At 34.7% G+C, this 9,886-nt stretch overlaps 6 protein-coding genes across 6 annotated transcripts; 4 read left to right on the forward strand and 2 right to left on the reverse strand.

Moving 5' to 3' along the window:
* Positions 1-6: 6 nt before the first annotated feature.
* Positions 7-2,256, reverse strand: LOC109588206 (conserved oligomeric Golgi complex subunit 1-like). Its single transcript, XM_020004386.1, has 7 exons — positions 2,169-2,256; positions 2,038-2,122; positions 1,948-1,992; positions 1,810-1,876; positions 1,663-1,763; positions 1,542-1,596; positions 7-193 (listed from the first exon to the last, which is right to left on the reverse strand). The coding sequence occupies exons 1-7, from the start codon at positions 2,233-2,235 to the stop codon at positions 77-79; spliced, it is 537 nt and encodes a 178-aa protein (XP_019859945.1). The 5' UTR covers positions 2,236-2,256; the 3' UTR covers positions 7-76.
* Positions 2,257-2,360: 104 nt separating this feature from the next.
* Positions 2,361-3,544, forward strand: LOC109588208 (DNA damage-regulated autophagy modulator protein 1-like). Its single transcript, XM_020004389.1, has 4 exons — positions 2,361-2,744; positions 2,940-3,122; positions 3,175-3,226; positions 3,279-3,544. The coding sequence occupies exons 1-4, from the start codon at positions 2,399-2,401 to the stop codon at positions 3,418-3,420; spliced, it is 723 nt and encodes a 240-aa protein (XP_019859948.1). The 5' UTR covers positions 2,361-2,398; the 3' UTR covers positions 3,421-3,544.
* A 61-nt stretch (positions 3,545-3,605) lies between these two features.
* Positions 3,606-4,754, forward strand: LOC109588209 (DNA damage-regulated autophagy modulator protein 1-like). The gene is made up of 4 exons (XM_020004390.1): positions 3,606-3,982; positions 4,183-4,365; positions 4,439-4,490; positions 4,542-4,754. Exons 1-4 carry the CDS (start codon positions 3,637-3,639, stop codon positions 4,681-4,683), a joined length of 723 nt encoding a protein of 240 aa, XP_019859949.1. The 5' UTR covers positions 3,606-3,636; the 3' UTR covers positions 4,684-4,754.
* A 33-nt stretch (positions 4,755-4,787) lies between these two features.
* LOC100632848 (proteasome subunit alpha type-4-like) lies at positions 4,788-6,612 on the forward strand. Its single transcript, XM_003390628.3, has 7 exons — positions 4,788-4,885; positions 4,940-4,982; positions 5,033-5,195; positions 5,246-5,323; positions 5,369-5,457; positions 5,691-5,942; positions 6,342-6,612. The coding sequence occupies exons 1-7, from the start codon at positions 4,883-4,885 to the stop codon at positions 6,503-6,505; spliced, it is 792 nt and encodes a 263-aa protein (XP_003390676.1). The 5' UTR covers positions 4,788-4,882; the 3' UTR covers positions 6,506-6,612.
* Positions 6,613-6,649: 37 nt separating this feature from the next.
* LOC100632976 (m7GpppN-mRNA hydrolase-like) lies at positions 6,650-8,731 on the forward strand. The gene is made up of 7 exons (XM_011409385.2): positions 6,650-6,730; positions 6,776-6,927; positions 6,978-7,099; positions 7,352-7,450; positions 7,493-7,645; positions 7,870-7,982; positions 8,070-8,731. The coding sequence occupies exons 1-7, from the start codon at positions 6,669-6,671 to the stop codon at positions 8,617-8,619; spliced, it is 1,251 nt and encodes a 416-aa protein (XP_011407687.1). The 5' UTR covers positions 6,650-6,668; the 3' UTR covers positions 8,620-8,731.
* A 188-nt stretch (positions 8,732-8,919) lies between these two features.
* On the reverse strand, positions 8,920-9,880 carry LOC109588207 (uncharacterized). Its single transcript, XM_020004387.1, has 3 exons — positions 9,720-9,880; positions 9,412-9,466; positions 8,920-9,338 (listed from the first exon to the last, which is right to left on the reverse strand). The coding sequence occupies exons 1-3, from the start codon at positions 9,855-9,857 to the stop codon at positions 9,040-9,042; spliced, it is 492 nt and encodes a 163-aa protein (XP_019859946.1). The 5' UTR covers positions 9,858-9,880; the 3' UTR covers positions 8,920-9,039.
* Positions 9,881-9,886: the final 6 nt, after the last annotated feature.

Consider the following 9,886-nt stretch of genomic DNA (forward strand, 5'->3'; position numbering starts at 1 on the left):
CCTTAAGTTCATTAATCCCTTGCCATATTTGGTAAAACATATTTGGCTAATTAATATTCATAAGGTCATGTGACAGTCATGCGATACTTACCCAGACCACACCCACTGATCTCAATTGATTAATAACGTGCTGACACAATAAATAACAGGAACACCCCAACAAGTACTGGCCATCTTTAACACTACACCATATCTGTAAATAAATCAAAAATAATAATAATTGGGGCGAGCCTGAGCTCGCCCCACTAAGGCGAGAAAGCGTCTGTATGTACACGTATGTATGTATGTATGTACGGGCATGATAGGGTCGTCTAACTATCATTAAAGTTAAATAGCCTAATCTTCAATGAAAACGGGTGTGGTCACAATGAATAAAATGGCGGCCATCAGCAAGTCTGAGCTTATTTGCAGCAGACGGTCAGCAAGATAAGACTAAACTGCTGTCTAAGAACTTCTCTAGCAAGAAGAAAGGTTGGAAAAGCAGATATACAGTCTTTTCCTTGGCATAAAGGACTCTGCTAAGTTGAATGCAAGTGAGAAAGCTGCATGTACTGTACTGCTATAGCTGCTTGCATCATGACATCTATTCTAGGCCATGTTTCTTCTCTAGCAGCAAGCCTAGGCTAACAAAGCAGATATACAATCATCAAATACGATTTCTTCAGTGACTGCTTCAAACTATAAGGGGCTCGCCCCTTAATGCATTGCATTTTCCCTAGTAATAATAATAATGATAATGATGAATAATTTTTGGCAAAATTTGGCAAAAGTCGCTGTACTATAGTACAGGGACTTTTGTCCAATTTTGGAGCAACTTTAAAAATTCGTTAAAAATCGAAATGTGATCGGAATCAGCTCAAACTTTCTACACAACATAAGAACATGCATATGTATCAGGAAATGTAATAAAAATGGAGAATTCTCTCCTTTTCATTTTTGGTAAAATTTGGCCAAAATCCCTGTACTATAGTACAGGGACTTTTGTCCAATTTTGAAGCAAATTAAAAAATTAGTAAAAAATCCAAATTTAATCAAAATCAGCTCAAACTTTCTACACAACATAAGAACATGTATATGCATCAGGAAATGTAATAAAATTGAGGAATTCCCTCCTTTTCATTTTTGGTAAAATTTGGCCAAAATCCCTGTACTATAGTACAGGGACTTTTGTCCAATTTTGGAGCAACTTTAAAAATTCGTTAAAAATCGAAATGTGATCGGAATCAGCTCAAACTTTCTACACAACATAAGAACATGTATATGTATCAGGAAATGTAATAAAATTGAGGAATTCCCTCCTTTTCATTTTTGGTAAAATTTGGCCAAAATCCCTGTACTATAGTACAGGGACTTTTGTCCAATTTTGGAGCAAATTAAAAAATTTGTAAAAAATCCAAATTTAATCAAAATCAGCTCAAACTTTTCTATACAACATAAGAACATGTATATGCATCAGGAAATGTGATAAAAATAAAGAAATCTCTCCTATTCATTTTTGGCAAAAAATTTCGTCTCAGAAAATTATTATAGTGAACACTAACTTTGTCTTTCAAGTGTAACAGTAACTGGTTCATGGAACCTGTGGATCTCGTTAAACTAATAATAATAATAATAATAATAATAATAATAATAATAATAAATATCAACTAAATGACTAAATACCTTGTGGTGGGCGGGGCTTGTCTTCCACCTGTTCCTCTTGTAAAATGACTTTTCTGCAATTTTTGACAATTTTCAAAAACTTCATTCAAACTCGCCGTCACCTAATTCCTAATTAATAAATAAATTAATCAATTAATTGTTAATTACGTTAATTGATTGCTCTTTCATTGAAATAACTGAGTCAGCACTTTCAATCATGTCACGATATCGCTCGCTGTAGTTCACAAAGGGTTAAAAATATAAGGGGTTAAAAACAGAACAAACTGTACATGTACATGTACATACCCGACTAGCTGTCGCAATTCTTCCCTCTTGTTCTCGATATCCAATCTATTCATTATAATACATGTGTACATGTACATGTATACCTGTTACCTCGCCCTCTGTTCGACTGTCCTTATTGTTGAAATGGTCTTATTGACAAACAAGGAATCCACTTCTTTCTCTTGCTCAGCTCCCTCTAAAAGATGATATATTAATCATAACTAGCTCTCTCTCTCTCTTACCAGACAAACTCTTCATTATGACTCCTTCTTCCCCGCCTTTAGTTCTAACATTCTTATCATCCGCCATGCTTTATTCATACACGGAGATACTCGTTCCATTAACGGAGTATCTTATCTAAAACCGCGTCTACTTCGACACGTGGTTATAGTATACGGATATCCGTATATTATAATTTGCGAGTGAGTGTGGCTTAGGAGGGTGGGGCTGCTATTGCTGTGCTTGCAGGAAGATGGATGTTCTCAGTAAAATTACAGCTCGACAGATAATCCATTATGGAGTCTCTGAGATGCTCCTTACGATAATGACCTGCTATACAATTGCTGTAGCTCTTGGCCACGTCCCTGCTTGGCTACCAATGATCAGTGATTGTGCAGTGAAGCCACCAGAGATGTACTTGTTTCGTCTTGGTGTCGTGTTTGGGGCTAGTTTGCTTGCTCTCCAGGCCGTTACTGTCTATTATGCAAATAAAGAGAGGCCCTTGAGCAGTTTAAATGCAGTCCTGGCCCTGGTAGCATCAATAAGTATTGGGATTGTTGGAGTTGTTAACGAAAAGGAAGACGATTCTGTGCATTCATGTATGTGGATACATAATATAGTACACAGTGTGTGTCTGTAGTTTATAATAGACGATAAAATTCCTTTTTGTTGACTTTATTTTTAAAATACACTGTAGTCTGCGATTTCTTAAAATTTCGCACCAAATTCGTAACCTTTTTGACTTGTCAAATTTTCTGCTGCTGTACATTATCATTAATTCTTTTCATTTACAGTTTTTGCTGTGTTATTCTTTATATGCTATGACGTGTACATGGTTCTTTCAGTTCTAACTACCATCACAAGGAAGCCTTCTAACTGCACTGGATTTGGTCTAACTATTGCTGTATCTTCTTTTATTATTAAAACAATTTGTGCTATTATTGGAGTCATCACTGGAACTGGCTACACACTGGGAAGTAAGTATAGATATCGTTATTTATCTTTTTAATTTATTTTATTTTTTTGTAGTATTCAGCTTCATTTCAGTAGGTGGTAGCATAGCACTAGCAATGTTTGAATGGTATGTACTTCCTCATTAACTGTCAGTTTTTTATTAATATTAATAATTCCAGGGCCAATACTTTTACTATAATGGGATTCATATGGAGCTATCTTCTTGATAACTTCCTAACTGGTGTGGACATCTTTGAAGTGAGGGTCAGCTCTGAAAAGGATTCTGAAAAGCCTCAAGAAATGAACAAACTGCTTCCTTGAACTAATGGTTGATTTGCTTGCTTGCTACTAAAATTAATATATTATTTATATAATGCTGTGTGCTATTTTGAGTGTATTTTTGACTTTTTGAGTGATTGAATAACAATTTCATAATACCGGGTAATTATTATTATAATTATACGGGTTCATACTACTATATTTCCAAGTAGGTGTGGCTTAAAAGGGTGGGGCTGCTGTTGCTGTGCTTGCAGGAAGATGGATGTTCTCAGTAAAATTACAGCTCGACAGATAGTTCATTATGGAGTCTCTGAGATGCTCCTTACAATATTGACCTGCTATACAATTGCTGTAGCTCTTGGCCACGTCCCTGCTTGGCTGCCATTGATTAGTGATTGTGCAGTGAAGCCACCAGAGATGTACTTGTTTCGTCTTGGTTTTGTATTTGGGGCTAGTTTGATTGCTCTATCGGCCTTTATTGTCCATTATGCAAATAAAGACAGGCCTTTGAGCGGTTTAAATGCAGCGCTGGCCCTGGTAGCATCAATAAGTCTTGGAGGCCTTGCAGTGGTCAATGAAGTTGAAGACGGTTCTGTACATTTATGTATGTGGATATATAATGTAGTACACAGTGTAGCTTAAAATGTCTGCAGTCTAAAATAGACAATAAAATTCCTTTTTGTTGACTTTATTTTAAAAATTCACTGTAGTCTGCCACTTTTTAAAATTCTCTAAATTCTTAACCTAATTGTACCACCAAATTCCCTGCTATACTGCATTATCATTAATTCTTTTCATTTACAGTTTTTTCTGTGCTATTCTTTGTATGCTATGACCTGTACATGATTATATCAGTTCTAACTACCATCACAAGGAAGCCTTCTAACTGCACTGGATTTGGTCTAACTATTACTGTATCTTCTTTTATTATTAAAACTATTTGTGCTATTCTTGGAGTCATCACTGGAACTGGCTACACACTGGGAAGTAAGTTACTATATTGTTTATTTATTTATCTACCGGTATTCACTTTTTTATTTTTTTAATTTATTTTTTGTAGTATTCAGCTTCACTTCAGTAGGTGGTAGCATAGCACTAGCAATGTTTGAATGGTATGTACTTCCTCATTAACTGTCAGTTTATATAATTATTCATAATTCCAGGGGCAATACTTTTACTATAATGGGATTCATATGGAGCTATCTTCTTGACAACTTCCTAACTGGTGTGGACATTTTTGAAGTGAGAGTCAAGTCTGAAAAGGATTCTAAAAAGTCTCAAGAAATAAAGAAACTGCTTCCTTGAACTAATACTTGATCTGCTTGCTTGCTACTATAATTAAAATATCATTTATATAATGCTTTTGACTTTTTAAGTAATTCAATATTGGTTTATAACGAGCCCCTCCCACAATTTCTGCAAGTTATTAATTTAATTTTAACCCTTTCTCATCTGCACGTTGTACTTGCTCCTGTAGGACCTATACAAGAACTTTTGATTCAAAATGGTTAGAAAATACCAATAAATAAATAATGTGTTTATTGTTACTATTTTTGCTTAGGCTAGAAGATATGACACTAAAACTACTATATTTTCGCCAGAAGGTTTATCATTATCAATTGTTATAATAATTATTATTAATTATAATTTTAAGGTCGTCTCTATCAAGTTGAATACGCTATGGAGGCTATAGGACATGCTGGGACCTGCTTAGGTATATTAGCTAAAGATGGCGTACTCTTAGCAGCTGAGAGAAAAAACACCAATAAACTATTGGACGATGTGTTTCTCTCTGAAAAAATATACAGACTACACGAGTGCGTATATTCTATTTATAGTATATGACGTCATGCGTATCTAATTATAGTAACATGGCCTGCAGTGTGGCGGGTATCACGTCAGATGCTAACGTCCTTACTAACTACTTGAGACAAACTGCTCAAAAGTAATTCTATAATTAATAGACTCCTCCCATTGACCACACCTACAGGTATGAGCTAGTGTACAAGGAGGCCATGCCGTGTGAACAGCTGGTGATGCAGATATGTGACTTGAAACAGCAGTACACTCAATTTGGAGGTAATTGATAATAATTAATATTAACATTAATTATTATTATTAACATTAATTTTGGGAAACCAATCTAACTATAAATGCTCTGGAGGCTTAAGGACACCTAAGGCTAAATATGAGATATGCCAAAAGCAGACTTGGGGAAATTTCAGGAGACCCAGACCAAATATAAGAGACCAAAAGTCTCCTAAACTCCCTCTAGATCTAACAGTGATTATAATATTAATAATATTAACTAGGCCTCCGTCCATTTGGTGTGTCTATATTATTTATGGGCTGGGACCCTCACTACCATTACCAGCTGTACCAGTCTGATCCTAGCGGTAACTATGGAGGCTGGAAAGCAACTTGTGTCGGTAATAACCACCAGGCTGCCATATCAATGCTTAAGCAGGAGTATAAAGATGACATTGATCTTAAAGATGGGCTGGATCTTGCTGTCAAAGTGTTGCATAAGACACTAGACAGTACCAAACTGAACTCTGAAAAAGGTTAGGGAGAAAAACAATATACCGTATAGCCGTGGCTTCAAATTTTTTTTTAATTTTCTTAATTAGAATTAATTTTTGTGGTTTGTGCAATCTTTGTTAATACCATCTTTTACTATCATTTTAATGTTAATGCATTAGAATTTTGCAAAAAATTAGATCACCCATATAATTGCATGTCACATTTAATTTACAGCCTTATTTAGTAAAAGTTAAATCACAGCTCAATTTTAAAACACAAAAATTTTCTGTATTTCTTTTTTTATTTACGGTATTTCTTTGATGTTAAATGGAATTAGTTTTAGTGGATTTGAGCCTACATGAAAATTAATTCCACATTAAATAAACCAGCTATACAGTATTTTATGACTATTATTATTATTGTTATTATTTTGTTGTTAGTTGAGTTTGCCACACTGACAAGGAAAGATGGCCGCACTGTTATTGAGGTACTTCCATCAGGAGAAGTTGATCTGCTTATAAAGAAGTATCAAGATGAAGTGGAGGCAAAGAAGAAGGAAAAGGAGAGACAAAAAGCAGCAGAATCACAAACTAAAATGGAGTAATAATCACCTCAAACTCCTACATTAATAATAAATTAATAATAATTAGTTTTTAATTGTCACAGTTTTGTTATGTATTTTTTTGGTTTTTCTCGGTTCACGCCCGTAAACTAGACGATAGCATTCGTTGGTTCCGTATACTCTCCGTGTCACTTACTGTTTAAATATGGCTAGTAACAGTTCCACTGTAGTCAAAATGAACAGAGCTACTGTAGACGAACTAGTCAGGTCTGCCGGTTATTATAAATTAAAAGATTTATTATAACTGAATAGGTTGTTCCTGTCCCCAATTGAAACAGACAAGAAGTCTGACCTAATGGAATTAGCCAATCAGTTGGAACAAGCTCACTGGCATTATCTCGACCTTCTTAGACCAGAGGATCCTTCCCTTCCTGCCTGCTCTTTCAAAGAATTTGTATCTACAAGTACGTGTGGGCGTGGTTAATATTCTTAAGCCCCTCCCACTAATTAATAGTATTACATTACTGTCCTCATCTAACAAGAACTGATCCACTGGCACTGGCCGACCAGTGGAAGGTGTACAAACACAGCAGACCTGTTAGGGGAGCCATACTACTCAATGATAATATGAAGAAAGTAATTAATTTAAATCATTATTATTATTATTGAGTTATTATTATCCTATCTGGCGGAAAATTTTGCCATGACTTTTCAAAAGGTTTTTGCTGGATTAGAAATTCACAAAAATCAAATCGTACATATATTTACATGCCTGCATTCAATAATGCATGACACACTCTTATTATGTATAAATTTTCTAAAGCATAAATTTCCAGAGACACAGTATTGTATTATTATTATTATTATTTATTATTTATCCAATATTAGTGTGTGCTAGTCCAGGGTTACCCAGCCTCCACCTCCTGGGGGTTTCCCAAAGGAAAGAAAGAAACTAACGAAACCGACCTTGACGCTGCCGTTAGAGAGGTGAGGGTATGGTCTGTGGTTACTATAGTAACGTGTCCCTAGGTATATGAAGAGGTCGGTCTTGATATAAAAGACGTCATAAAACCCGACCAGTACCTGCAGGTGAAGCACAAGGATATGGACTCCAGAATGTACATCATCACCAATGTATCTGAAGATACTGTCTTCCAACCTGTGGCTAGGAAGGAAATAAGAGTATGTTACTATAAATAGATTAATGATTGTCTATAAATAGATTAGTAATATTTATGAATAGATTAATGATAGCATGTTACTATAAATAGATTAATGATTACATGTTACTATAAATAGACTAATGATAATATTATATTAATTTTTTGCTATAAATAGATTAATGATAGCATGTTGCTATAAATAGAACTGATGCTATTATTAGTAACAATATTCTTTGTTTCTAGAGGATCCAATGGTTCAACTTGAAAGAGCTTCCATCGCATAAAAATGATGAAACGTCCAAAAATCATTTAAAACTAAGCGCCAACAAATTTTATGTGGTAATACCATATATAGGGTAAGTAATATCAGTATTATTATTATTGTTGTTGTTATTATTATTATTATTATTATTATTATTATCTACTCTTGTTAATATTGTTAGGCCATTACGTCAATGGATTCATAAATATAAAAAGAATTCTCATACTAAGCACAACTCCTCGTTATTATCAGTAGGTTCCACCCCTCCAAGCTCCACCCCTTTATCCAGACACACCCACCTACTCACTGTAAGCTCCTCCCATCCCAAACCGCTAACCCCTCACTCTAAACGTGTTACATCTCCGATATTATACTCATCACCTTACGGCATTAACCACACCCCCTCTAGTTTCGACCACGCCTCCTTTCATTCATATTCATTATCAACCACGCCCACAATCAGTTCCGCCCATAATTCATCTATTAATCATTATACTCCTCGCTCCACTGGGTCTTTTAGTGTTCCAATAATGTTGGACTCCGCCTACCAACCATCCCCACCATTATTATACACTAGACCACTTCAAAGGTTTTTCAGTCCCGATCGGAGCCCAACTCTGCCCACTGCCGTTAAGAACTTGTTTAACGTTAAGCTCATTAAACCAGCTGTATCACTGATAAACTTCAAATTTGATACTGAGGAGGTACTGAAGGCATTTAATGGTTCATAAACAAATAGATAAACACTCACTTTGTTTACTCATTTATTCTTTGTTTTTTAATATTTTTATTTTTTCATTTTATTATCATTTTTAATTGTAATGTTTTATCAATTCTGGTAAACCCTGTGCTGTGTAGAAAGTTTGAGCTGATTCCGACTTCAAATTTCAAGTTACAGCCATTTTAAAAATGAGCCAATTGTTGAAAAGTACCCAAGGCTATAGCCCATGGTTTTTTCCAAAAAATGGCTCCAAAATCACCCCAAATTTTTATTACTTCTTCTGACACATTGATGCCCTTTTTATAGAAAGTTTGAGCTATTCCAAAATGATTTTAAAATTATGAACAATAATAATAACAGAAATGACAACAATATAAATCACACACTAGCCTAAGAAAAAATACAAACTTGATATGTTACTGTCAGTTAGTTATTGACAATATTTATCTCTAATGCTAGTGGCAATGTGATGCTTTCCTTCTTTATCCAGTGCTGTAGCTAATGATGACCAACTGGGACCTCCTTTCTCTCTTACTTTATCTTTTCCTCTTAACCAGGCAGACATACACTGTCTGAAGCACTTCTTAGAGTCTCCATTATTATCTTCATTGATGTCTTCTAGTGTTGGCTGATAAAGTCCTAGCTGAAGACCAAAATCATGCCATATATGGCAAGGTAACTGATTGAGTATTGTTAGCTCTTCAATGACAATATCAAGATCTTTAATATCTATAAAAATAATAATTAATAGTACAGTTTACACTCTCACTATAATTGACAATTGTAATATATTATAACATACCTAGCTTTATTGTAGTCAATGGTGTCTCGAATTCTTCAGTTAGTCCAATCACTTCCTATACAATAATAATAATAATAACTGATATTTGTCACTGTGCTTGTTTATCAAGGTGATATACATCAGTAGTGTATTGCTGAAAGGTGAGTTTAACAGATGTACAAGTACATATTATTAGTAGTAAAAGCCACACAATGACAACCCACAATTATGACAAAGACTGAGTAATTTAATAAGAAATAAAGATATGACCTTTTGATTATCAGTGCTTGTATTAATGTATCAAACAGTTTGTGTGTGTTAATTCTTACCTTAATATCACGTCCTCCTAATAGTGACAGGGTACTAATATCTGATAATGATTCATCAGCTAGGATCTCCTTCAATCCTGTACGTCTAGTACCAGTAGCATTTACTAAAAACTCTTCTCTCTTGACAATAGCAGACATCACATCTTTTACACTATACACTGTCCTTT

Source organism: Amphimedon queenslandica, unplaced genomic scaffold, assembly GCF_000090795.2.
Source record: "Amphimedon queenslandica unplaced genomic scaffold, v1.1 AMPQUscaffold_12234, whole genome shotgun sequence".
In the NCBI taxonomy this organism is placed as follows: Eukaryota; Metazoa; Porifera; class Demospongiae; order Haplosclerida; family Niphatidae; genus Amphimedon; species Amphimedon queenslandica.

What these genes read in the sequence shown, in the direction of transcription:
- LOC100632848 (XM_003390628.3), top strand. An exon ending in GCAGTACACTCAATTTGGAG is followed by an intron (nt 5,458 to 5,690) that starts GTAATTGATAAT and finishes AATATTAACTAG; the next exon opens with GCCTCCGTCCATTTGGTGTG. An exon ending in CAAACTGAACTCTGAAAAAG is followed by an intron (nt 5,943 to 6,341) that starts GTTAGGGAGAAA and finishes TTTTGTTGTTAG; the next exon opens with TTGAGTTTGCCACACTGACA.
- LOC109588208 (XM_020004389.1), top strand. Translation starts at nt 2,399, where the DNA reads ATGGATGTTCTCAGTAAAATTACAGCTCGACAGATAATCCATTATGGA. An exon ending in AGACGATTCTGTGCATTCAT is followed by an intron (nt 2,745 to 2,939) that starts GTATGTGGATAC and finishes TTTCATTTACAG; the next exon opens with TTTTTGCTGTGTTATTCTTT. An exon ending in GCACTAGCAATGTTTGAATG is followed by an intron (nt 3,227 to 3,278) that starts GTATGTACTTCC and finishes TAATAATTCCAG; the next exon opens with GGCCAATACTTTTACTATAA.
- LOC109588207 (XM_020004387.1), bottom strand. Translation starts at nt 9,857, where the DNA reads ATGTCTGCTATTGTCAAGAGAGAAGAGTTTTTAGTAAATGCTACTGGT. An exon ending in TAGGAGGACGTGATATTAAG is followed by an intron (nt 9,467 to 9,719) that starts GTAAGAATTAAC and finishes ATTATTGTATAG; the next exon opens with GAAGTGATTGGACTAACTGA. An exon ending in ATTGACTACAATAAAGCTAG is followed by an intron (nt 9,339 to 9,411) that starts GTATGTTATAAT and finishes TTATTTTTATAG; the next exon opens with ATATTAAAGATCTTGATATT.
- LOC109588206 (XM_020004386.1), bottom strand. Translation starts at nt 2,235, where the DNA reads ATGGCGGATGATAAGAATGTTAGAACTAAAGGCGGGGAAGAAGGAGTC. An exon ending in TGAAAGAGCAATCAATTAAC is followed by an intron (nt 1,764 to 1,809) that starts GTAATTAACAAT and finishes ATTAGGAATTAG; the next exon opens with GTGACGGCGAGTTTGAATGA. An exon ending in CAAGCCCCGCCCACCACAAG is followed by an intron (nt 1,597 to 1,662) that starts GTATTTAGTCAT and finishes TATTATTATTAG; the next exon opens with TTTAACGAGATCCACAGGTT.
- LOC100632976 (XM_011409385.2), top strand. Translation starts at nt 6,669, where the DNA reads ATGGCTAGTAACAGTTCCACTGTAGTCAAAATGAACAGAGCTACTGTA. An exon ending in ACTGTAGACGAACTAGTCAG is followed by an intron (nt 6,731 to 6,775) that starts GTCTGCCGGTTA and finishes ATAACTGAATAG; the next exon opens with GTTGTTCCTGTCCCCAATTG. An exon ending in TGGCTAGGAAGGAAATAAGA is followed by an intron (nt 7,646 to 7,869) that starts GTATGTTACTAT and finishes CTTTGTTTCTAG; the next exon opens with AGGATCCAATGGTTCAACTT.
- LOC109588209 (XM_020004390.1), top strand. Translation starts at nt 3,637, where the DNA reads ATGGATGTTCTCAGTAAAATTACAGCTCGACAGATAGTTCATTATGGA. An exon ending in AGACGGTTCTGTACATTTAT is followed by an intron (nt 3,983 to 4,182) that starts GTATGTGGATAT and finishes TTTCATTTACAG; the next exon opens with TTTTTTCTGTGCTATTCTTT. An exon ending in AACTGGCTACACACTGGGAA is followed by an intron (nt 4,366 to 4,438) that starts GTAAGTTACTAT and finishes TATTTTTTGTAG; the next exon opens with TATTCAGCTTCACTTCAGTA.